The 27,480-nt window shown below is 42.4% G+C and overlaps 1 protein-coding gene across 2 annotated transcripts; it reads right to left on the bottom strand.

The window, feature by feature from the left end:
• Window positions 1-88: 88 nt before the first annotated feature.
• On the bottom strand, window positions 89-27,480 carry klhl4 (kelch-like family member 4). Of its 2 annotated transcripts, XM_041943987.1 has the most exons (12): window positions 27,347-27,480; window positions 22,073-22,539; window positions 14,169-14,336; window positions 12,882-13,018; window positions 12,295-12,491; window positions 9,597-9,809; window positions 7,875-8,061; window positions 7,566-7,790; window positions 5,648-5,810; window positions 3,794-4,006; window positions 1,903-2,074; window positions 89-1,578 (listed from the first exon to the last, which is right to left on the bottom strand). In XM_041943987.1, the coding sequence occupies exons 2-12, from the start codon at window positions 22,531-22,533 to the stop codon at window positions 1,519-1,521; spliced, it is 2,196 nt and encodes a 731-aa protein (XP_041799921.1). In that variant the 5' UTR covers window positions 22,534-22,539; window positions 27,347-27,480; the 3' UTR covers window positions 89-1,518. The 2 variants fall into 2 exon arrangements, with proteins under 2 accessions (XP_041799921.1, XP_041799922.1); XM_041943988.1 differs by lacking the exon at window positions 22,073-22,539.

Below are 27,480 nucleotides of genomic sequence, written 5' to 3'. Positions count from 1 at the left end.
GGTTAATGTTGACATCAAAGTACTTTCCTAACCTGCGTAGTCTAAGAATCAATAGTTAGTTTACTTAAAGCAGAGAGAGAGAAATCAAGATCTGTCCGCTGAGGAGCCACATTCAGCTAGAAACATGGATTTGAACGTGCAGAGAAGACTGAAGTCATTTTATTTATAGGATTGCATGCTGTACAAAATTATGATAAAAGCATAAAAAGTAACATTTGGCCCCAAAAACAAGATATAATTCCAGTTACAAATTGTTCTCGTTGTGATAAAGTTAGTAATGTTTCGCTTTTATGAGCGGCACCACCTACAAATCTAAAAATTCTAATCAAAATCACATCAGTGAAAATCAGGTTTCCGAGCGCAGCGCGCCTGAAACAGCGTTTGAAATTCCCTCTCAGACTCGGGCAGCTGCTTTCGGCCGCACTCGGTGCCACTCAGCAACAGTTTGCTGCCGCTTTTGTGTTAATCCGATGGTCGTGTTGCGAATAAGATCACCTACATGACCTAAAAAGGCATAAAATCCTTAAAAATACAGAAGAGTGATCTTGATACATCATATTGTATAAATCAAATAAAACGTTCTCTCAGCATGCCCAGAAGTGAAGACCAAAGAATGACGATAACTGCAGAGTGCACTGGCTTAGGCGTGATTCTGTCAGCACGAATGTGGTTTCTGAAAGTTCACAAAAAAATCTGTACAGCAATGTGAAATATCAATATGATATATTTTCTGTAATTCACAACTTTGTAAACTTGTATTGAATGTGTAACAAGACTTCTAAGACAAGCAAATGACTTTGGTGTTCTGTAGCTACAGGCTCAATAAAAAAAAAAGAACTGAAGAAAATGTCCAAATATATTATTCAGCAAAAAGTTCGATTTCATTCCTATTCTTCACACCTTGACAAGCTCATCACCCTCAGTGCTCACAGTGGTCTCGCCTTTACGTCGTCTGTTTGGACCACCCACTGAGGGAAGACACTGGAACATGGTGACATTAATGGATTGCAATTATTGTCATATGAGTGGCTATAAAGTGAAGTATAAACTCCAAAATAGACTGTGTGATGGCACTGATAAGAAAAGTCTCTGTGTAGATGTAGATCTACCTGCTGGGTGTTTAATCAAAATGTAACTTTTACATTTAATCTTACAGACAGACTGTACACTCAACTTTTCATAAAACTAGTTCAACAAACCAGAACAACAAAGGCTCGGCTCTTGCTACAGCTTAGCCAAGTCTATGAAAATTCTTGATCGGTTGAGAATGTGGAGAATGTGCAGTCTTCCCCAGTGGGCAGACATGTCCACTAATGATAGAAACAATGGTTTACGGGCAAGGCTCCGTCTGCGGTTCCCTCTGAAAAATCTGGAGAGCCGAGTTAAAGGGAAAAAAAACAAAAAAAAAAAAAAGGAAACATGACTCTCGAAGGATGTGTCCTTGATCTCTTGTTTTGTTTGTCCGCTCTTCTTCGCTGCTCTCTCATTTGTTTCCCGTGCTGTCGTGAGACAAAGCGCTCAAGGCAATTTCACCACCACCACGCAGGCGCCTGCCCTGCCAATGTTGAGAGGGACCTCCTACAGGAAGACAGAGAGGTTAACATGCAGCCTCTCATCTGAGGCTGTCCTCAAGAAATCCCATTTTACTGCATGCAGATAAGAGGGTTACAGTGGCAAGATGGGGAAAAACATATTGCAAAAAAATAAAGAAAGGCAAGCTATAAAATGTTGATAGCATTCAGTGACTCCAGCAGATTTTTGCTCCTGAGGGGTGTTAACTGGGACCCTGATGTTACGTGTTACAAAACAAGCAACTTTTAACAATTTTAAAGTTCCAAAAAACAATATTTGCATCATAGTGTTTGTATTTATATCTAAAGCAATAAGAAACGTTTTGATTACCTCAGTCCACTCATTGTTCTGTGCATCGTAGGACTCAACAGTGTTCAGGTATGACTGGCCGTCATATCCGCCCACAGCATAAAGCCTGTCACCCAGCAGGCAAACACCCACCGCGTCCCGGGGGACACTGAGGGAGGACACAGTTGTCCACGTGTCGGTCTTTGGGTCATACCTGCAAATCAAATATTTGGCCATTTTTGCACTGCGGTTGGTATGATGAAACAAGACGAAATCATTCATCCAATCAGACTGACTCTCAGGAGAAACCGCGTCCCATCCCCTCTAACTGAAACATCCTCGTGCTCGCCCTCTTTAATCATGATGTCTGAATGGTCACCAGTGGCAACTCCTTTCAGCACAGGCAGAGAGCCAAATTGAAACTTAAAAGCAAAATTGTCTCTTGAACAGCAGTCAGAGGGAGCGGGACTCACCAGTGGAGGCAGAAGCTGCCATATTGACCACTTTGACGAGGACAATAACACTCTGTTCTGCCAAAGTTTGAAGCTGCCTCGTGCAGTTTTATGTCAGTTATCAGCAGTGGTGGAAGAAGTATTCAGATCCTTTACTGATTGGAAGTAAAAGTACTAATACCAGACTGTGGAAACACGCTACAAGAAAAGGCCTCCATTCAAAACCTTAAGTAAAAGTATTTAAGTATTATCAACACAATGTTCATAAAGTATGAAAAGTAAAAGTACTAATTCTACAGAGCAAATATTCCCGATCAGAGTTTCATTGAGTAATATCACTGCTGCATTACTGTGTATGTTGCATTTTACTGCTGTAGATGCAGCAATGCATCAGATTCTATAAGATCATCCTATGGAGCATCGCTGTCCTGTGAAATCCACGTATCTCTAAAAAGTCAGCTTTTCATGAGTTCATGGTCTGTTTTCAGCTTTATGATGACGCATTTTCCATCTGAAGAACCCGTAACCCGTAAAGGAAAGTTCAGTTTATAGCAAACATTCTAATTTAAAATCACTGAGTAGAAGTATAAAGTTGCATAAAATGGAAATACTCAAGTAAAGTACAAGTACCTCGAATTAAACATAGTACTTGAATAAATGTACTTAGTTACATTCCACCACTGGTTTTAAGCAAAAGAAGCCAAATAATGAGTATGGTCCAACAGTAGACGCAACTACAGTACCAATAACAATGTTTGTTACTAAGTGAAACAGCCATAATCTTAAAATAAGAGACTGAGCAGACACTGATTTAGTATCAGTTACCTAACTCATGAGACGTTGTTTAAACTGAATAAAAGTGAATGCAAATTATTTAAAGTGCTTTCCAGAAAAAATGTAAAATCAATGTTTTAAACCTAGAGTGTTAAAACTGGACAGTGCTAAAAGGACATGTTTACTTTAATAAGCTGAAAAAGATTGGGAAGGTAAATGGATATTTCAATAAAACATCATATAAACATCATATAAATATAGTACTTTAGATACATTTATTGGAATTAATTAGAATTACTATTATAATTAATCTGTTGGGATTACCTTGTTTTACTATTAGCACCACTTACAAAATAATGATACAGATTAGTTTGATGTTGCTTTGAAGGCTGCAGCAAAGCACATAACTTCAGGTGCTCTACTGTGAGACAGGTTCAGATTCAGGAGGATATCATAGCCACCAGATGGTGCCAGATACCATAAAATAAAACCATGTGTGGAAACTATGATCTCTTCGGCCAAGTATCTTGGCGAATGTAACACAGACATGTCTCAAAATGCAGGAACAGGGTGGGGATCGAGAGCAGCCGCACTCCCTTTTGTTCTCATTAGAAACTCTGCTCCCCACCCATGATTGAATTCCATCAACTGCAATCTAAACTGCAACCTTCGCTGTGTTTGTCTCCAGGGGAGAAGCGTTTACTGACCTCTCCACGCAGTCGGAGAGTCTAGAGCAGTGGTTGGAAGCGGGGGCGTCGTGCCCACCCACAGCATACAGGAAGTTGTTGTACGTCGCCACACCCACCCCTCCTCGCCTCTTAGCCATGGGAGCACACATGCTCCACTTGTTGGTGTGCGGATCGAAGCACTCCATCGACCTCAGACACGAGCTGCCGTCTCGACCACCGACTGCAAACAATCTGAGGAATTAAGAGAAAACGGATCAGAATCTCAAACGTCCAACATGCACAAACAGCAGCGGAGTAGCTCGCATCAGCTGTCAGATATTTGTAAAAATGATGACAGAACAGTGACAATGTGACAGGTTTTATAAGATACAGCAGTGAGCAGTGGATAGCATTTTTTCAAAGGCTCTTTCCTTGAGAGTGTTCTCTCCCAGAAAGATCACATCAGTGTTTTCAGTGCTTGGTGCTCACAGGCCCGACAGCAAGAAAGTCGAGGCTAGGGAAACAGTTTCCTTGTTGTCTATTTTTGACCTAGATGCAGAAATAACTCGGCATCGACTTTAGCGCTGAATACTGGATGTAGCCGAGCAGCAGCCTCTTTCCTCCTTCGGCACACAAACATATTTAAATTAGACTCAGAGCTGGCCTGTTCTTTGCTTAATTTACTTTCAAATAGGTTTGTAAGGCATTTAATAAATACAAATACAGAAAGTGTTTTGCTTTTATGGAGCCTAGATTGTGCTGTATAAATTTCCACACTAATCAGAACTGCTGACTACTGAACAGCCACGCCGTAGCTGATCTCACGCAGACCACAAAGGTCGATTCTGCATTCAAGGAGTATAATGCAGTCAAACTACTACTGCACGAATACTGCACTTCAGCTTTTCCTGGACCAGAGCACTGCGAGTTACGTAACCATGCCTGCTTGCTCTCTTCCAAGTTAGGCATTGGATTACTGTTGATCATTTTCCACAGCAAAACACGCGGCAGTGTTGCAGATTTTTTGTTTATTTATTACGGTTATTCATTTCAGCACAGTCTACAAAGCCACTTTATATGTGAGTGTGGATGCAAGCATTTCTTTTTGTCAAAGTCACATCATTTCTGCATGAAAACAACAGCAGCAAGAATAAGCACGCATGATGTAAAAATGCAGAAAAAATGAAATATTCAACCTTTCAACCTTTACCGCTCCTTCTTACTGCTACAACCCTGATTCCAAAGCCGTTGGGGCGCTGCGTAAAACACAACCAGTGAGCTTGTTTACCTGTGGAATGTTCCAAACAGGTGTTTTCTGGAGCTTTCCACAACTCCCCCAGTCTTTTGTTGCTCCTGTCCCAGCTTGTTTGAAATGCGTTGCTGGCATCCAGTTCAAAATAAGTAAGCACAATGAGGGGCGGCTGTGGGTCAGGAGGTGGAGCGGGTTGTATGCTAATCAGAGGGTCAGCGGTTTGATCCCTGGGTCCTCCAGTCTAAACCAAACTGCTCCAAGCTGTGCATGTGCTGTGAGTTGTCAGTAGACTGGAAAAGTGCTATATAAATGCCATATTTACAAAAAGCTATTAATTACATATATTGTCTTTTTAATGTTTTCAGGTCAGTATATGACAAAAAAGATTCACATTCTGCTTTTTTATATTTTGCACAGCGTCACAACTTTCATTTTGAATCAGGCTTGCTGATTTGCTGTCCTTATCTGCCTCCTCGGCATCTGCTGAGGCTTCACAGACGCCAGTGAGCTCGACCTCGGGCTCCCTGACCTTTCAGATTAACAGAAAGACAACATTACACTTTGCCTCAAAGTGTAAGGTTGCACATTTTAGCATTAAGCCAAGCTGGGACGGCCCCCCTGGGTTCAGCGGAGCAACTTACTTTCCATTGAGCGCTGTGACCCCCATGGTGCTCCGTGGTGTCGACATACTGGCCACGTAGTTCCACTGTCTGGCCTGCGGGTCCCAGCGCTCCACTGTGTTCAGATAGCTCCAGCCGTCGTGGCCTCCCACGGCATACATAGGGCCCTCCAGCACAGCAATACCTGCACAAATGGAAACAAGAGACTTATGTTACACAGCAAAGCCTGCTCTTATGATACCTGTGAGTACCTGTGCTTCATATCTGTGTATTACTATGTGTATTTGTACATGGAAAATCAAAAAGAAAGTGCACCCTTGATCATTGTTAGCGCTTACAGGAACAGGAACCCTTTTATATCACTGTAGTATTTCTAATGTGTGTGGATTCTTGCACACTGGGTGTTAGAACGCAGAACTCTTGGCCTTGTGCTAAATGGTCTAAAGCAACAATATATTCAGTCCCTCCTCGAGGCTACTGAAACAAAGATTATTTTCTTCATAAATCATAAACGTCAGCACAAGGTTATACCAACCACATGTTGAATAATCAATGAAGAGAAAAGAAATGGCATTTCCAAATCAAACTTTTCTTCAGCCGTTCTTAGAGAGCCGAGGCAGAGGTGCGCTTCTCATTTTAGAACCGAGCAGAGTGAGTCACACAGCTGACCGAATCTATTCATAAAACAGGAAGACTATAAAACTGCATTGTTGTTCCTCATTCCTAAGTCACAGGGGAAAGCGGCAACATCGCACAGGATGTTTTAACACAATGGATTTTTATATCACCAACCCTACTTCCTTTGGTGAGAGTTCAATTATTCTAGGGGAACACGGGGGTAAGATCGCATCCGGAGAACCTCGAACGGCAAAAACACCGTCAGACAGAAACTATTCTCGTGGCGAAACTCTCTTTTGTCACCGACTGGTGGTTTTGGAATGAAAAAGAAATACTTTTTCTTGTCTTGTCTTTTCCCACAATGCACACAGCAGGCAATGGCCGGGCAGGGATGTTGGAAGACGCTATCAAAATATATTCAGACTCAAAATATGCACGCCACAAGCAAAGCAGCGAGAGATATTTGCTGCAGGAAAGATCAAACACGACATAGGTAATCTGTACAGCGTGATCTCCTGGGCTCGCCGATACCTCCGACCACACTGGGTGAGTGAGCTGAATGCTTTGACAAGATCTCCCTGTTCTGTTACCCAGACCTGTTTCAACTGTGAATCCAAACGCTTGTGATATGAGATTTATTGGGCAGGGAAGGGTAAGGAAGAGCAGGGCCAGCACAGCCTGCCAAGCTTTGATAGGGGAATGGGTAAATATCAAAGGTCTATCTCAAAAAGAAATGTAATTTTTTTTTTTTTTTTTTTTTACAGCCAGCCAGCTGTGCATCTTGCGAGTTTCGGTGTTTCATAACACCGGGTAGCCTGACTGAGCTAAAACCTCAAACCTTGAAATAGTTGAAAGGATTTTGTTTTATTGTCAACATCCTCTGGAAACATAGTAATGAGGTTAGAAGGATTTGAACTCAAATATTAGAAAAATTTGCATAATATCTTGTCACATCTTACAAGTAGTAAGTAATCATTTTCTTTGTGACACGTAGAACTGAAAAGTGATTAATTACTTAATGCGCAATAAATAATATATATACCACAAATAATACCACACCAGTTTCTCAAATGGGAGGATTTGCAGTATTTTATTTACTATTTTAATACACTTTTGTACTAATGCAGACACATTAGCTATTCAAGGTTGTCCATATTTCCTTGTAAGTTTTTAAAAGCGACTATATAGTCTGGAATGGCAGCATGGTCTTCATGTGGCTCTCCGGCCTAAACAAAGCTGTGTTTATGTCTGAATTATTAGATCATCTATCAGTTTCATTGAAATGAAATAAAAGGAGCTGCATTTGTCTCACAAGACTCACCAAGTCCGTGCCTGTGTGTTGACATGGGGGGCATGGTGGACCACACTTTATTGATCGGGTTGTAACACTCCACCATGTTGGACGTCTTGAGTCCATCCCTCCCTCCGACCACGTACAGCTTGTTGTCTATCACCGCCACGCCAAACTGCAGCCGCCGTCCGTTCATCACTCCAACCTGGACCCAAGTGTTGGTGCGCAGGTCGTACTTCTCTATGGTGGTGGAGCCTAAAAGCACGGGCACAGCGAGTGTTTGAACCTTCTGAATACACGGCGATGCTGTGTATTATAGGTCCTGCCTATAGGCCATACCTTTGGTGGCATCCATGCCTCCTACAGCATAAAGTGCACCCACAGTGGACTTTCTGGGTTTGGTTCTCGGGCTCTGAAACATGGGACGTCTCTCAGGCAGAAGATGGTACTTCATGGCCTCCATCAGCAGCTTTTGGCATTCCAGATCATCAGAGAACATCTTGTTGTTTTCCAGATCAGCGAGGAGCTACATTTCAGTTAGTAACACAATAAAACAATGTATTCAGAATGTAAATGCATGTAGAAAAAGTGTTTACAGTGATCACCTGCGATGGGGTGCAATGGCATGCCTGTTTATGTAAAACTAGGTTCATCTGTGCAGTGAAGAGCATCTTAACTAACAGATAACGTCATGTAACATAAAGAGCCCTGGACTTAAAGAAACTCTTATCTTTAGAAGTGGTCAAGTCATTTTCATGAAGTCATTTGTAGCCAGCATTCAGAAAACATCTCACCAACTGGCCATTTAATATGTAATATACCTTATATATTTTACCTCTATATAACACTGAGCCCACACAAAGAGTGAAGCAGCTGCTTTTTGACAAGTGCATTTTTCATGTGGTTTAATTGAATATTTCACCACATGTTTCTTTTTCACGAATGAGGGCGCTGGATATATTTATTGATCTTGTTGCCTGCAAGTAAGTAAAGCCCTACCCTGCTCAGCATCACTCAGTTTTAAATACGGTGCCAGTTTTGACAAATACGATGATTCCTTTCTGTTGTTTATTTGTCTCACAGCAAACTATACCTCCCCAGCCAATGAATGAGACATATTTTTCATTCATTTCTTCCTCTGGCAATCACTCCGCCAATATAAAGTGAATTATGAACAAAGTATATAAAACATGTGCATACTTCATTTGGAAAGCAATGTGTCAGTGAAACGAGTTTCACAGTTCACATCCGCCAAAAAAATGCTAAACTGTGTTTGATGTTATGTAAATTAGGATGACACAGTTGTAAAACAATACTTCCTCTCAGAAATACAGAATTCATTAAACATGACTTGCAGCGGTTAAAACAACAATAATTCAAACATAAGCAAGCTATTTATAGCCTAGCAATGCATATTCAAACTCACGTGAAGCTGTCATTCTGTCAGTGTGATTTATCACTGAGAGGGGAAAATGGTCTGACTTCAGCCACAAACATAAACAACAGGATTATTGACAATGCAGTAGCTCATTGCCTTTCAGTGATGGACGACTGATGTTGTACTGGGAGGTTCTCTTGCAGTAATTGTGTGGGACTTAAAGCTGAAACAAGTAGCCGATTGATCAATTAGAAGCTTGACAGAAAATTAATTGGAAACTTTAGTTATTTTTCGGGCAGAAATGTTAAATTTCCCCTGGTTGTTCTCTTATATGATAGTAAAGTTAATACCTTTGGGTTTTAGACTGTTGCTTGGACAAAACAAAACATTTGAATATGCATGTCATGCTCTGGGAAATTATTATAGAAATTTTTTCACCATTTCCTGACACTTTACAGGCAAAATAGCTAAAATCCTGCATTAATATTAAGAAAACAAAGTGCATTATGAATCCAGCACCTTGACAGATTTACAGAAGCAAAGGTGAAAAATGACACCTTCAGTTGACAGTGAGGACACCAGAGGCATTGTGGCAGCTTAGTTCTCAGCTCCAAACTCAAGCTAAAGCGCAGCACACAATCCTTATCATACCTTTTCCTCCGCCCCTTTACCCGCCATCTCACCTGTGGAGGAAGCAGAGGCAGGCGGATGAAGGCGAGAAGCACCCCGAGGTCCTGCTGTCGATGCTGGACATCATAGCGCACCCACATCATCAAAGCCTGGAAGATGGTTTCCTCATCGGGCACGTTGATGTCATCGCTGGAGAGCAGCTTAACGATCTCAGCCGTGGGGAGCAGCAGGAACTCCTGGTTCTGAATGACCTCCAGGAAGTGTTCCTGGAACACAGAGGAGACGTGGAGGAGGCAGATAATCATCAGTCATTAGCCGAGGGGTAATCCTGGTGCAGCATTGTGTGTGTGTGTCTCTGTATCTACGAGGACCGAATAGCACAAGGACAGAGAGGTGAAGAAAAATGAATACAAGCAGATAGAGCAAACACCAATTTAGAGGTTTCTATCGACAATTTTGGACATAACTGACAGTGAAAAACTCCTTTTCTGCAGCGTTTTGAATGAACAGATGAAACTGTCATCTGTTTCACTTAGCTCACTAAATAAAATGATCCACAGAACAGCAGGCTACAAATCAATCTGGCATAAAACATCTCCAAAAAAAAGAGTCTGTTCATAAGCTGATAAGGCCTTTTAGCTGCTGATCATACATGACATTGTTAAGCCTTTACAAGCCTTTTAATGAGAAACAGAAAGGCTCTGCTCACCAACACTACCATCACAGCAATATAGTATCCAGCTCGAAGTTTTGTGGAAGATCTTCCCTATTGCCTTCCTAAAGATTGATCTTCCATTTACTGGCCAGGTGCCCAGGTGATGTTACAGCACTGCATGGCTACCTCTTCAAGGACATTGTCTGTGGGCAGTTTCATTAGAGATGATGCTACATAAAACACCCTGCCGCCTCCACGCCTCTATGTTATACCCAACATTAAAACACACGAGAGGCAAGCAAAGCAATCCTTGGTCCACAATCATGCCCTGTTCCCCTTTTGAACGAGGCGGCTGAGCATTAATTATTAAGCTGCCACAATAACTCCGACAAATCACGCGCACTGTAGGGTGCATGCTCAACAATTACGGAAAACAAGCACGCTATTGATCATCAGCATGCAGCAAATTACAGTGGTCCCATCTATTATGAGAGCAGGTTTTAAGCGCTTCACACAGACAGCCTTAATGAAATGAGGGACATCTATTGATCTGCCGTGGTAACACTGTGGGAGAAATTCCATCAAACTCTCTGACATTGCTTTAGACCAATTACTTGTAATTACCAGTCTCGAACAACTGACAACTAAATTGAAAGCTCGACCGAGTTTGTTTCATAATCGTTTAAAAGGATGCGTTTTCAAATGCCGGCACTCCCATTTGTGAGTAAACTGCTTGGAAAACAAGATCAGCAGGAGAGGACACTAATTGATTAAACCACTGAAAAAGAGTAATTGTGTAATAACAGTGTTTTTCTCAGGAGGAGGAACGCTGATGTTTAATTGGAGTAAGGCTGTGAGAATTACCTTTCAATAACTTTTCGATTGCCATGTAATTTGCAGAGGCTGGCAAAGCTATATTTTGTGAAAAATTTTTAATTGGGGTTCACTCACAAAATCCAAATTCTGCAGTATTTATTGAGATGTGTCACTGAAATGCAGCTTTATTGCTGAAAAGAAATACAGCCATCCCCACCAAAAACACGAAAAGGGCAACTCTTTCATAAAGGAAAAGGATGTCAGAGGCGGATCGCAGCTGCCATCCTCAACCAGGAAAAACAAGCTTATCAAAACACGACTCGCTCCACTCAGAACCCAGAGGATGGACTTCCAGGAAGCTCGCAGCTCTCACTGCTCATTACTAAAGTGATTGAACAGGAAGTTGGGCCTCTTGTGCAGTTTGATGATTAGATTAACCTCCTGCTCCTGGATGGGGCCTATGTAAACAGGCTGAGCAGATGTCCTTTAGGAGATAAGGCCAGCCTCGCGCTGTCACTTCTGCATGGCCAGCAAGACGTTATCTGACAAATAATGTGCATGAAGCTCAATCCAATGCAAATATTCCTAGCATATATATATATATATATATATATATATATATATATATATATATATATATATATATATATATATATACATATATTCTCACATGTGTGGAAGTGCACTAATCAATGTGCAGCAACATGGTATTTCTGACAGCCATATAACCAAATTAGATGTGAAAGCATGAAAATATTCCGTTTCAATTGAAATGTGCACATCAACCCTTTCTCTCCTGAAATTACATGATATAAATAACGAAGACACCCACAGCTCATTCCCTTACAGAAAACAGAGGCACAGATATTTCAGTGTGTTATGTCGTCTATATCAAGCCATGACGTTATCTGTGCATGTTGCATTCACTGACTGATTTCCCAAAACGTGTTTATTACACAGGGTGTAATCACAGCTGATGTGAGGAAAATTAAAATCAGATACGCAACGAAAAATGCCTCACAGAAAAATGGAGATTATGTGGAGCACAGTTCACTTGATGGTCGACAGTGTGGGCTGCCTTTCATGTGAAATCACATAGTGTTAATTACACTACATGTTTAAATACTCTTGATACTGTTATAGCTCTCATTACCACAGCTGCCCTTGTGTATTCATGCAACGAAGAGCTACTTTCGAAAGTGCAGTCCCTCATTACAAAATAAATAATTTACCCTCCCCCCAGCCATGTGAATGTGGCTAAGCTCCATTCACCCTCCTACCATGGTGTAGTTATGAGCCACATTGAGCAGATCCACGCAGCCTTGGGCGTCTGCAAAGGAGCGTATTCCCAGGCAATTGGAGGGGTGAAGCTGTTTCATCAGGAAGTTACAGCAAACCTGGATGACTTGTGAAAGCTGGAGGAGGCAGGCTGCAGCCAATAAACTCTCGATGGTCTCCTCTTTCAGCTCAAGGACACCTGCAATGTCAAGCAAAATAAATATGTCACGATCAGAAGTGGCCATAATGTCAAACGCAGTGGTGGGAGAAGTGTTGTACTCAACATTTAAATCATACTTGAGTTTATCCATAGTGAGGAATAGTCATACTGCTTCATACAGCAAAACAAACTGGATGATCATTATGTTATTTTAACCTATTTTAATTAAAACACTGTGGAGGTGGATATTCCCAATCAACAGCTTATATCAAAGGGGATTTGTCCTGTAGCATAAAGTATTACATAGAAGAGCTGCCTTGCCAGTCAGCCCAGTGATGAATTTCCTTTTTGATCCATTTTAATTACGCTGGATTTCAGACGTCTCATAACTACTTACAAGGGCCAGTGAATGCCTTTATGAGCACTCACCGGTGTAGGCAAAATGAACCAGGGATCTGAGGGCCTCTGGATCGACTCCCTCCATCTTGATCTCCTCCTGCTTCGCCTCTCTCACGTCGCTGGTGAACATTGCGGCGAAGTAGTCCGACACGGCGCTCAGGACCAGTCTGCCATAAAGATGAACACGGCGAATTCATGCCCTTTGTGCTGTACATTAGTTTATATGTCTGGGAGAGCCATACGCTGATTATTTTGAGCTGTTAGTGAATCAATCCTGAGGTTTCACATCCTCAGATGTACTTTGCTTCATTAGAAAGGCCATATCTTTGCATTGTACTGTCTGTGTAATCATTTGATGTAGTACTACTACTAACAGTGATTTATACTGCTTGTGCGCTTTAAACTCTGCTAGGTCACTGTGACAAATAGAGTTACTTACTGTTCCCCCACATTCTGTATCGTTCCGCTTTGTCAGTGTATGATGAATGAAATTATCCCACATACTTCACGTTGCTAATAGCTAAGGTGGTCAGACTTCTAATTATGTTCACTCATTTGTCTAGCTCGCATAGCACGCTGGTTGATTCATGAAGGAAAGGAGAGATCACATGGCAATGCAGGGAGGTGAGATCGAGTGACATGGTCCCACAGTCTACACCTTTATTTCCATAGTGTCTTGGTTTCTAATATTCATGTTATTTATGTGTATTTATCGTCTGCTTTTTATTATGTCTGTACGCAGTTCCTGCTTTGCTTGGCAGCGTCCTATGAGCAAATACGAAGCCACATTGAAACAGGCAGTGGGAGAACTGATCATTTCACCCAACTAGGTCAGTCACTGATACTTTTTCTCTTCCTCTCTCTCCGTGGAGCATTCTGGTTTCTGTTTCATGAGTCTGTCTGGATGAACTCACAAAATGCGCCAGTGGATAGGCGTATTCAGAGGACGCGGTGCCTCTCTTCATTCGGGGGATGTCATGTGATCTGTTCAGTTCAGCCACTCAACCGAAGGCTGGATGCCCAGATATCGACACCTCCATGTAGCGGATCAGAGTGTTCCCCCACATCCCAGATCAATGTGGAAATGAGGAAGGGCCGGGGTGTAATTAGATCACAGCAGCGTACAGTAGTTTGAAGCAAACCAGTGAGTTTGCATAACTTTCAGATCAACTGTCACCTAAAAAATCAAAAGCATTTTCCTTTGCATTTGAGACTCACTTGATAAAGTGACTCAAAGTGAGCTTCCATACCGCTGCACTCACTTCGACTGCAGGCGTAATTAACGAAATCAAAGCAGACAGAAGCGCAAACACCAACCTGTGAGCTGGTATCTTGTGATCCCCCGCTATCAAGAGGACGTCACACAGCTGCTTGTGCTGGAGGTAGGTCTCCATCTTGCGGAAAGTTTGTTCTGCATGATTCGTGGCCTGAAAAAACTCATCGGAGGAGTTGGTGTTCATTCTGGAGAAGGTGCTCAGAGCCAACCTGTGTGAAGGAAAGCAAGGAGGGAGGCAGAGAAGAGGGATGTTGCATGATGAAAAAAAATGGGCCAAAGCAATGGACCCTGCCTGTGGAACTACACTATCAGTGCGTCTGGTTTTTATGTGCAACACGTGTACATGTTCATTTGGGCATTGCACCAGAAGCCTTGCTCTTTAGAACATTGTATGTGGTCTCTTCCAAATTAACAGAAGAATACCTAATGATTCGGTGCTGTAAGCTTTCCCCTTAACATTTATTTGGACATAGACATGCAAGCAGTAGTAAGCTAGTAAACAATAACTCAGAGAACAGAAAAAAAGGTGACATTTAAAGTGAAATAAACAAGGAAGTTTCAATTTACGGAGACAAATTAATGAAACTAATTAATTAAATTTGCTCACTGTTTCCTCTCCCTGTCCACTGTCGCAAGTAGGAAATAAAAAATGAAACAAATCAAAAAGCTGAACACAGCAAGATAAGCAAGAAATTACTTTGGACACAAAAGGGCTTATTCAGACACATGGCACTCCTGAATCCTCCAGTCCCTGCGGTGCATCTGCATCTTTCTTGCCTGTCTAAGCTGAAATTAAAACTGTTATGGACTAAACTCCGTACATAAGTGGATAACTAAGCACTGCGGTCCGACGGGACGAGCAAGCACCACAATCTACGCAACAGCTTTCCAGACCGAATTTCCATGTGTCTGTATGTGTGCATGCCTTTGTGCCTGCGTGCGTTTGCATATCTGTGTGTGCACGTGTGTTTTCCAAAGACAGGGACTTAACAAGTGAACAAGCCTGCTCCTCACAGCATTGTGGCGAGGCTGAGTCCCCGTCCCCACAGGCTGCTAGATTACATGCTGTTTTACAGCAATCCAAGTAATCCCTCAGACTTGTGGCAAATAATGCGGCCCTGTCTCTCAGTGTCCTTCACAGAGCAAGTTCACTCATTGACATTTAGGGTTGTTTGTCACGCTACATAAACAGACCCAAGACGCCTCTCCCAGGGAATTTACTGTCATCTCATGGTCCTTCTGCTGCAGAAAGCTCAAAAATGTCAATGCTATTTAAAGCAACACTTTATGCCCCCCACTCATTACTACTCATACACCGATATGAGCGCCGCACAAACTCGTAAAATTACAGATTTGTCGATATAAATGAACTGAAAACCCTGTAATGCTTGGCAGTGCGCTGTATTGGCACATTCTGGGATTGATAACAAAGGAATGGTGGAGGGGGCGGTGGCTCTTATTGATGCCCTGATTAACACACTGTTACAAAGTTTGAGCCGTGCGTGTGACTTTGCCCTCCTTGATTACCAAAAGCAACAACATTTTCCCATGGGGAATTGTTTATATTGCCTTCCGATCACGGCAGTGTCCTATCGTCTAATCTTTATTGGGAGACTTTCTGCTAAACGCAAGAGTAATTTATTGCCTTGTCACGATAATTCCCCACTGACTCTGGAGTCTTGGAGAGGAACACCAAACAAGACTGAATAAGCAATAGGGCCATAAAACTGAGATGCATTGCCTTTGTATTGGCTCCAAGGCATGCTGTAAGGATTTTTCATGCCTACCAATCTCCCCGACACTAATTGCTTCGGTATCACATTCGAGGGAGCAGTAAATTTCTCTGAGGTGTATATTTCGCTTTCAGTTGTGAGCTGGATCATCAGAGGTATAGCCCAATTTTACTGAGGCACTAAAGCCCCAGAACACCTTAGTCCGGAGAAACTGCTGTAGGGACATTGCTGTACATCGCATATTACTTAGCAATTCAGGGCCAATAGATTTCTTGGCCAACTTGCCTTCCTAGAGTAACGAGAAGGTAAATTAGCCCATACAGAAGAGCAGAATAGAATGCTGGCTTCTGTTTCCCATCCCACCTTATCCTGCAGTGCACACTACATTTTTCAGTGAGCACACGTCACCTGAAATCTTGTCACTTGCTCCTCACACCTTCCCAAAGATATCACACCACAATGTGACTAATTAGCTCCGAGAAAAGACAATGCAGATCCTCGTCTGTGTTGTCGAGACTAGGACCCTGTTTGAAGGCTGTGCAACTCCATACGCTATTATTTTAGCACAAGATACAGAGAAATACGGGCCGTAATACAACTCAGGTTCCAAAAAAATGTGGGACGCAGTGCAAACATAAATAGAACAGAATGTGATAAATTAATAATCCTGACACTCGATTGAAAACAGTACAAAGACAATATATTTAATGTTTCACATTGCACTGATTAATGCTAGCAGCATCATTTCCCAACAAGTTGAGACAGGAGAAACCTGGAGAGGCTCAGTCATTCACAAGCGAGGATGGAGCGAGTGTATAAAGGATGTTACTACATGGGATCAAGAACATTTTATAAAACTATTATTGGTTGTTTTCAAATTATTGCATTCTGTTTTTATTCACATCTTGTACTGTGTCCCAACATTGTTGGAATCGGGGTTGTTAAAAAGAACACTCACAAGTAATAATACAGAGGAGTTATTCAAAATATCAGGTCCACTCCTCTGTCCCGTCTGCTGTAATCAGCATGGCCTCTCACTGTGCTGGATCTGCCCTCCTAGATGAATGGTCGGACGATTCATGATGTGCTTTCGTCAGCCCAGATTAGCCCCTAGCTGCAAAGGTTGTGAGTCAGACGTGCTGCCGAGAATCTCAGTCTTATTCCAACTAGTGTCAACTCCATCCCTCTACAAGAGGGAAAGCCGTGCCTGCCTGGGCCAAATGGGAAATGTCTCTTTCAAAATGGATTATAACAGCCATTTGCCCCTGAAGGCTGCTGAGTAGCTTGGGTTGGTTTGAGACTCCAACAACTCCTACAAATCCTCATGCAGCATGTGCCAAGTCTATATATTCCATGAGATCTTTATGCCTCTGTACTTTGACAGTCGGTGTACTGCTATTCGGCTTTGTGTGGAGAGAAATACTGTATATACACTGACTGTAATAACTTGATCCAAGCGGTGAGGCTGAGATGATAACTCTGTGCAGAAATAGACTTTACTCCCTGCACTTTTCCCATCTCACCGGTGCTCACAACAGGCTTTCTTCCTCTGACGCCATTGTTATATCGGATATACTTGTTCAATATTGATAATGACTGAGGAAATGTAGCTACATGCAAGAAGCATCTTTTCAAACCTGGTCTAGGAACCTAGGAAGTGCAATGGAAAAATTGCCACAGCTATTAACAGAAATGAAATATCACCTATTTTACAGCTTTTCCCCTCAGCTTTTATCAAAATGGCACATGTAAAGAAGTGGTGTGGTGGAAGAGTCAGCACAATGTCTGCGAACAGAAAATTAACATCTCAGGTGGGAAACTGATTCCTGTTTTGAATATTAAGAAACCACTACGTCAAGAGCAGTTCAATCTCGCGCAGTGAAAATGAAAAACCATCAGTCAGAGTATCTCCTGGTTAAATAAAGAAGTTCTACAGAACTGACTGCCAGGGGATGAAAGTATTTCAAAATAAAGAGTTAAGCACAGAATATCATAACACTGGAGGTGCTTTGAAAAGGTGCTAGTATGGTATGGTACATTTTGTTGATATTATAAATTTTAATTCCATATTGAAATATTCAGACTTCGTTTATAGATTAACTGTGATTACAATGCTGAGCTCTGCATTCTTATGCTGAGGAATTTAGCGTAAATTGTGTGTGTGTGTGTGCGTGTGTGTGTGTGTGTGTGTGTGTGTCATGGGGGTTAGGGGTATTGTGTAAGTGAAAAATGTGCAGATCTTAGCAGAATGCTCCTCACTGCTTTGCTGATGGCAGGTTAACTCACATAGTGTATGGGACTGTCTTCAGTGTTGGATTGTCCATGATTTATTTACAGGGTAAACAAATTGAGCCACATTATCAAAGCGGTGGGTCCTGCATCGCATGTGGTCCACTGTATACATGTGTTGATCTAGATCCTATACTATGCATTTGCAACCAATCTAGGTTGGAAGTCTTAATATTTCAGTACGACGACCCTAAAACTGGGTGAATCATTTCACCAATAATTAATAATTCTGCATTTTAATCTTAATCTTTTTTTAATTTATAACCATGGTTATATTCCAAAGCAACTTTGTGCCATTGGATATGATTTTGTTAATTTTTTTTGTCTATACTATCACATTTTCAGCTTGAACAGTTGTCCATGCCTCTGTGATTCTTTTTCAATGCAAATTACCGGATATGAGCGCCTCAGGACACTGTTGAACTGAGTCATGGCCCGTACTAATAGTACCCATGTAAAATTCATAGAAAGCTGCGTCAGGGATTTTGTTCTTTGAATTAGGTCCATTTGGAGGAAAAAGTGACTGATCTGCATTTGAACAGAAATGAGAGAATGTGTCCAGCATGTAATGCTGCCGTATCCCTCCTCACCACTGTTCAAAGCCTTCTGCAAAAGCAAAATGAGGTGCTGCTGAAACCTGCGACTTGATCTTTGGCTTCCATCTGAGATGGCCGTGTTGAGCGCAGAATGCTGATATGCTGAAGTTAAAGCACATTCAGAATCAATTACGTGAGATCGCAAAATCTCCCAGCCCCCGAGGATGTCGCTTTGAGATTACAATTTACTGTACTTTGCAATTTACAGCATCTTAAGGACGCCTCCACTGGATGTGTCACACACAGACCAAGACCCTATAAGCCTTGTGGTGTTATGAGACATCCAACAAATATCTGAATTACTGCTGTTGACAGGGGGAGAGGTGGTGGTATTTCTCTTCCAAGGCGGTGGAGAGGGAATTGAGATATCATTCAAACTAAAAGCCCGCTGACTCGAGCCGCTGTTAGTGTTTATGTGGGAGAGGTCAGGGTTTCCATTCCACTCAGGTTAACTTCTGTCATATATTCTCTGCCGACGATGTGGGGAGGTTATTTGGATGGGAGTCATGTTGAGAGGCCCAATACACAGCGTGCAGATATGTTGGGGCATTAGGAGCAAGGGTGGGAAACAGCAAGGTATCATATCCTACTTACTCCACTACCGTTGATTTAACAACTCTGTAGCTACGTAGCAGCCAGTCGGATGAGAAAGGTTAACTAAATCCAGGAGAAAGACATACATGAGCCACTGACTCTCTGGATTATCTTTAGCACTCTTGATCCAGGTTTTTTGCTACAAAACATGATCAACGAAAGACTTAATGGTAATGTTTCCAAGAACCTTCCTGCCACATAAATACCTGTGAATGTATGATTTATCCTCATTAACCAAATTAAATTTTTCCAAACAGACTCTTAAGTATTCTTTTACCACATTGTTTCTTCCGAAAAGGTACATCCACAGGTCAGGAGGATCTGTCAGTTGGTTCAATTTGAAAATGTCGGTCTTAAATATTAATAACAGAAGTGAGAAGTCAAATCAATGAAACAATGCAGGAAACTGGTGGGATGTTTTTCCTTGAAGACACTGAGTGAATGAAACTAATCACTGAGGGGCATGCACCACAAAATGACTGACACATATTTTCCAACTACAGAGGAGCGGCTAAAACTTTTGTGTTTTTCGCAGCCAGCAGATCTCATTTCTACATTCAGCCTGAGGGATTGTGACAAATTATGTGTCAAGGATTTATGATGTGAGACGTAATAGGGCCACCCAGCTGGTGGAGTAAATGAATGTGCATATCTCAGTGACATCCACACATCTGCTTAGCCGCCGATGAACATGCAAGCCGTGGTGTGTCACACAGCCAATTCGCTATGCAACGTTGGACATATACAGATGCGGCGCCTGTCCAAACATCTTTTCTAGAGTCCTTCACAGTTACCGAGCGTCTGCGGCTCCATTAAACACAGCCATGATTGAAGAGCGCCATCATCCAACATGCATGTATTTTCCTGATAACCGCTCGTGTCAAACTAATCTTTGCTGCTTTTCTAGCTATTCAAGCCACTGAATGATCAGAAAACACAGATTTAACGATTATGTTAAACGGTTGCTGACAGGCTGATTAATTTATCTATATGAAAAGAAGTGATGGAACTCTCTTGTCAATCATCTTAATGATGCACTGCTGTGTAGAAAGGAAGATTTAAGTGCAATTTGGGCGTCAAAAAAGAATCAAGCCCATTAAAAAGATGCCAGGTTCCATCGCTGATGATCAAATTCATAAATGGATATCACTGCAATCAAGTACAGCTGAGCCAAAGATATATTCTGTGGCCCAAGAGAGCAGAAGTGTTACATATTTTAGCATCATTGTCAAAATATGATGGCTGGACTGTACTGTTTTACATGGCCAGCGTGAACTCAAGGTCCCCCTGCGAGCCCAAGAGTTACATATTTTTACTGGGAGGCGCATCTTTTATGCATGCACTTTTCACACACAGAGACCCCAAAACACGAACATCTGCCAATTATGCCAACACGAAGAGCGGCTCGTCAAAAACGGATTTTAACTCAGAATAATTCATGTTCAGTTCAGGCTACTCGACCGTCCGCTGCCCGTGGCATTCATTTAATCCACATTAGCAGATTTTGGGCTGTGGACAGAGAGTGTGTATTTAGACTGATCAGCTCAATCACGGCGGGCTCTTTCCGAAACAAAGGGACTGGTTCACTTTCGCTGTTCATTTCATCACCAGGTGCATGGAACAAAAACAAAGGCAGGAATCTGCAAAGCTTAAGGACCAATCACCTTAGAATGTCAGAGGCAAGATAAAAGGAGCCTTGGTCTTTTCATCCTTGATGTGAGGTGCTTTTAGTGCTCTGCCAGACAGCACACACCTCTGCACACATCTCTAACCTGTTTACTTCCTGGAAGAAGATGTAGGATCACACAGAAGACGGGGGGGGGGCACAACCTGAAAAAGCAGGGGGTGGGATATATAACAACGACAGCAAAAAAACTAACCATGACGAGTTAGGCATCAGAGTATGTAAGAGATTGAGGTAGAAAATAAATTAAATCACCTCTAGCAGCCACTGGCTATGATAGCTTGTGGCTTATAAAGTGGCTGTCTAGATAATTCATGTGATTGCTCTGCTTCCTCTTTTTATAGGTCCGGTAGATGTTATGTGATGTAATGGCTCTTTCCTGCTATCCACTTTTAACTGCTGTATGGAAGAACGCATTAGTATGATGTGTAAAAACTGAACACTCTGAGGAATCAGGCAAAGTCGCACAGTGCATGTCATGTGGACCACAACACAGACAAGAGAGGCAGAAAAAGCCCTGGCTTTTGGTCCACTGAATAATTAAATGCATGCTTTATTGGTTTATCCAACCTAACATGCTGTGGACAACGAGAGTGAGCTGTCCCCAGGTGAGCCATGGTGGCAGCTGCAGAGCTCGAGTAAACTGGAAAATGATAGCTGTGCAGATAATATAATCCTAGCTTAATTAAAGGATCTGCATGCAGGGTGGCAGGGCACATATTGAGTGAATTCAAAAAGCTGCACATATACTCTTCACATTTGTATGTTTTTAGCGTCATGAATGTTGAATGCAGACTGTTGGGTGCTAAGTAAGAAACATATTCTGTTTAAAGCAGGGTTGTGCTCATCCTTGCTGATCACAACAAAACATTCTTACTTTTTAATCCTGGGGTGTTAGACTATGAAGCGTCAGGGAAGCATGTGTTCTTAAAATAGCATCCCATAATCTGGCTTCCGCTGAGTGAGTGTATGTTATGCAAATTGACTGATGTGGCGCCACATAATAAATCTGTGTCTCCTAAGTGTCTAGCACCTTATAGCAGTCGTACCTCTCTCTGGCCTCCATCTCTGCAGGTTCCTCGGTGCTGTTCTTCACATCTTCCTGGCCCGTGTTGGTGTCCTCTTTCCTTGTGGCGCTGGGCGAGGAACTGCTCTTTGGAGATTCCTCGTTGACCTGGAGACCCTGGATGGTGTTCTGCTGATGCTGCCATGATTGATGACCCGCTCTGACATAGACAGGTGTGGGCCCCGGCGTCGGTGCCAAGATGCTGTGCACTGGGCTGTTAGTTTTGCGGAGTCCTCCGACGCCTCTTTCCCGCGAGTGACTCTTCAGCCGGCCCTGGACAGGCGTCACTCTGTGGTCCAGGCCATCCTGCTGGATGTAGCCTCCCACCCCTCCAACGCCGCCGCCTCCACTGCCGGCCGAACCTTGGGATGAATGGCTGAACCAACGCCAGCGGAGCCTGAGGATCTGCTTCACATCAAATTCCTTCTTCCCCGACACAGACATCCTCCTCTGGGTTTGGAGACGAAGGCGATGGTACGTTGAGTCCCCAAAAACATGGAGAGCAGAGGAGAGAAGAGCCTTGGTTTCAGTCCTCACTGACTACAATGTGCCTCTTCTCTTCCGTTATTGTCTCACTACTATCATGACCACCCCCCTCCTCCTTGTATTACTCCTCCGTTGTTCTTTTAGTGGAGATGGAAAGCAGTCCTCTGCAGCTTTTGTTCCTGTGCCTGAGACTACTACCCTCCCTCCAACTCTCTCCCTCTCTGTCTTTCTCTCTCTCGCTTTCCCTCCTGTGCTGCTGCTGTTTCTGTTTGCTGCTGCTGCTGCTGCTGTGCCGCTGGAGCTGAGTTAATGCACATGCATGATCCACACTCCCTCCCCTTCGCCTCCCCTGTATCGCTCTCTCTCTCTCTCTCTCCCTCCCTGCTCGTCTCTCCCATGCACGCACACACACACACACGCATCGCACAGTCACGCACACTCTGAGAAATAGACATGTATACTGTGGAAATAAAATGAGAAAATCTCCCAAGCCCTGCCCAGTACCCTCTGCTGCTGCTCTGTGTGTCACTGTGTGAGTATCTGTATGTGTGTGTGTGTGTGTGTGATAACAGGGATGCATGATCTCCCTGCGAGGGGGAGGTGGGGTATCATGGAGCCAGGATGATGAGGTCACACCTTCACAAAGTAAATCACTGCTTTCTCAAGGAAGGAAAGAGGAAGACTACTGACAACACTTGCTAACTGCACTGCTATTAGGGATATTAGCAGGACCTTCTTGTACATTATAGTATACGTGGACACAAACACACATGCTCATCAAACAGAAAAGGAGGGCGACATTAATGACTCTCTCATGAGCAACCAACACACACATCAACACACACTCTGAAAGGGAAAATTTATCCCACACTCATACGCATCTGTGCAGTCTGCTACTCTCACATCAAACAGAATCCCATGGGGGAATGTCTCAGCGTATGTAGCCATGCAGAAAAGATATTCTCCTTCAGTCACTGTCTTGAAAGCCCCCTGTGATTACAAGTGAAAAACTACATACTGATGAACCTTCAAGGTCAGTAAGCTGCCTCCTCCCTCGGTCCCGGCTTCAGAAAACAGTCTTTTACATTTCAAAAATATATCCTGCTCCTGCGTAACCTCAGTTCTGCGACATTGCAGATAATTGAGATACCACAACTTAAGGCACACTTCAAAGGCAAAAGGACAGCCGAACACCGTGCAAGGTAATTTGGGGACATTTGATCAGTGCTGACAGGATCAGCAGCATATGAAAGGAGTTGTATGGTGGCATGCTAAAGCGCCCATCCCTCATTCAGTGTGCACAATGATGTAGGCTATGCAGAGTTTGTTTTCACATTTTACCTGCTGAAGCCTTAAATCTTGAAGCAAAAACCTAAATCTCTGCAGTTTACAAACGTGATGTGGAAACTCGATGCCTCTGGTACACATACATGGACACGTCTGGTGTTTGAATATTTGCATATTCATAGATTCTGGATTTTTGAATGACAGTGAACCCACCCCCCAAAAGACCACTCTTTGCCAGCTTGCTAGTCCCCATATCCAAAAGGATTGAGAACCCCTGCTGTAAGGTATTGTGTCAACACTATTGGATCTGAGTGTTTTAGGTACTTTATTATGATCCCGTTGTCAAAGGAAACTGTATATGCCCATGGGGCAGGTGGTAATTGGATTTAGAAATGAATTGTGAACCATGAAAGATTGTGAAACACAAGCCTCATCCTACCTGCTTGCTACTACGCAGCATTTGGTTAGGATTTATAGATTTCTACATTGGAATAACTCGATCAATGTTTGTGCGCTGCACCTGAGCTCCCTATTAAAACTGTGTTCTCGTGGTTTTTATCACAACAGACCTACACACCGCCATCGTAGAATTGCAGCAAGCTTCACTTTTATTTCTGTGAAACAGATGAAAACTACTCATTTCTCATTCCTCATCCCCACTTAACCAACCAAAAGGTGAGAGGAGAAGCTTGCACTCAGATTGCTGGATTACAGTATTGTGCAGTCTCTCATCCGCCTCCACCACCTCCCACTGCAGGTTTGGAGGAGTGGAGGCGACCTGCTATGGTGTCCACTAGTATCTACCTAAACCATAACTGCCCATGTAATTTAATGGGGACAGGCATTGATCTGGCCTATAAAAGATGTTGAAACATCTCCCACTCACAGTCTGCACATGCCTCCATTCTCTGATTATAAATAACATTTAAAGCTGAGGATGGCACTTTTTATCACATATGCTCGCGCCTCATTGACAGAACTATTTGTGAGTGAGTTACAGCTAACTAGTCCTTCCTACTAAAATTAGATGAACATATCAACCTTTCTTTAAGTCTTTGTGTTCTTCACAGAGACAACACAGCAGAGACAAAGAGCATGATTACTCGTGAGACAGGGATTTGTCCACAACTACTATAAGATCAAGAAATATGTGTTAGGAAATGTTCAGGTCAGTGCATTATTCAAAATAAACCGTATGGAAGAAACAATTGCAGGTTGAAGACTGCATCAAGTGTGTGGATCATCCTTTGTTTATATCCAAGTGCTTATGCTAATGAGACTGTAAGAATGGGTGAGCTTCAAACATTATTTTCACAGTCAAGAGGCAAAACACTGAATTATTAACAAGAGCTTTCTCTGCAGATAGAAAGATTCACATTGTATTTTGTTATTTTGGAGCCCAAAAGGACCAGCGTGGAGAAATAATTGATAATTGAAAGGGTTAATACACATGCTTTGACTTTGTGTACCCGCCACAGCTGCAGTTCAGTCACTCCGGGGTTTTGTTTGCCTGACAAGGAAGCCATCTTGGTTTGCTGTGTCTTAGACCTTCACCTTTTGACACTGACTGTTTCACGACAGGCATAGCGCTCATCTGCAAAATCATTACTAAATTAATGATTTCCATTAATTAAAAGCAGCAGGGCTCTACAGTATCTATTGATCACAAATTTGAGTATGTTCCACACATTTTGTTATGGTGGTGTATAAAGTGATGCTATAACCAGTCTCACTAAGTGCCATAATAACATGCAATACATTATTTTTACATCAACATACAGTGGTGTGGTGTTACTACCCTCAATCTGCTCTCCAACCAGAAGAGGACAGTCTTTACTACAGGCATGAAAATCTAAATAATACTTTCAGTGAACTGAAAAAAGGAATGATACAGAATATAATTTCCCATATTACTGCCCCTTTATAACCAAACCATTTCATTGTTTCTTAGTTTCATAGTAACCCCTACTAACTAATATTACAAATCTTTGGCAAAGTCATTAATCACTAAATTATCATTATCACTGCAGGTAGCGCCAGCTGCATGCCTTAAATAATAAAAACAGCACTTAGTGAGGCTTTAATATCCCCTCTGCTTTTGTTATTGCACAAAAATTCTCCTCATGTGTCCCACGCACATTTATTTTACTCCACGAGGCACTCAATGCTGCTTTGCACTTGATACCTTTTTAAATCCGACATGATGTGAAATCTGGTTTTTACCTTTCAGTAAAGCTGTACATGTGCTGCACTGCACCCAAAACACATTCAGCATTAAACAGGAAAAGGAGCCAAAAAAGGTAATTTCCCTTAAATCTATCTTATCAGTACCTTTTTAGCCAGTACATGAAAATGTATTCTGAACAAATTATCATTAGAGAGAATAAACAGGGTATCTTGACGACACTATCTGCATGTCTATAAAGCTCAGGTGTATCATAATAATAAAGGCTCATTCGAGTGAGATATGATCTAACGTATAGTAACAAGCCATCACGCCGGGTAACCTCTTTTATTCTTGCAGGAGTCAAGGACACCATCTGGCTGCACTCCGCATGACACACGAGATGTCAGGTGTCAGACTGGTGTGGTAGACCACATTATCATCCAACATCTGCCTCCCCACTGAACACACCTACGTGCCTAGACGGCTTTTCTTTGAATGTGAAAGACACGTTGATGTTCTCTTGCTTGCGCCAGCAATCAAGTTGACAGCGAAATGCCTTAAATGTCTCTTGTAGTCTTCTAAATGATGTGTGCGTAGCATGAGAAGGGCACTGTTGGTGAGAAATTCAGTAATGTGATCTAATTGTCAAGAGGCACACGTGCATGTGTATATTTTACATTGTATTCACCAGATATATGCAGGGTGCAAGTATGAATAGAGACCCCCTCCACCCGCAGCTACAACTGTAACGTCCTCGAAAATACGCTTCCAGGAAAGATGCAGAAAAGGCTGTGCTGCTCATGTTAGGCAGTGATATTTCAAACATTATTGACACTGTCCATATTCATGAGACTGAAAGCGCTGGCAAACACATGCTCACGTATCCCCCACTCCAACACACAAATGGTGATTTGAAATTTCACAGCAACATAAAACACTGCTTTCAAATGTAATACTGTTCAGTTCTTCGCCGCAACATCCCTGACCCGATATGTCCATGACCGGGACGCAGTAACGAGATGCAGCCTTTCACTCGCTGTGGAGGTCAGGAGGGGCAAGTTGAAAATTTATGAGAAAATTAGCTTTAATGTTCCATTTATGGCTGAAGCAGCGGATGAGGTTACCATTTCCACTGAATCAATAGCATACACTGCTTTAGGGATATCTGGACTTAGTAACTGAGTTACTGACCTGACCTGAGTTTTGCTTCTGGTTCAATTAAAATCTCAGTCTGGCAACACCGGCAACTGTGGTAATCAATAAATAAAGGTCTTTTGTGAAAAGTACATCACTACAATCAGTAATCTTTCTTCTTACCTGAGAAATTGATTCTACGAGTTACTCCTCACCATTCAAGCAGTGGAATTGTCTTTTGCGATGGACAGCTAATGGAGACGACCTGCATGTAATCCAATAACTTACACATCACAACTGTGCAGGACTGCTCCAAC

This window comes from Chelmon rostratus, chromosome 9 (assembly GCF_017976325.1).
Source record: "Chelmon rostratus isolate fCheRos1 chromosome 9, fCheRos1.pri, whole genome shotgun sequence".
NCBI classification, from domain to species: domain Eukaryota; kingdom Metazoa; phylum Chordata; class Actinopteri; order Chaetodontiformes; family Chaetodontidae; genus Chelmon; species Chelmon rostratus.
This window is presented reverse-complemented; position numbering and strand designations above follow the sequence as displayed.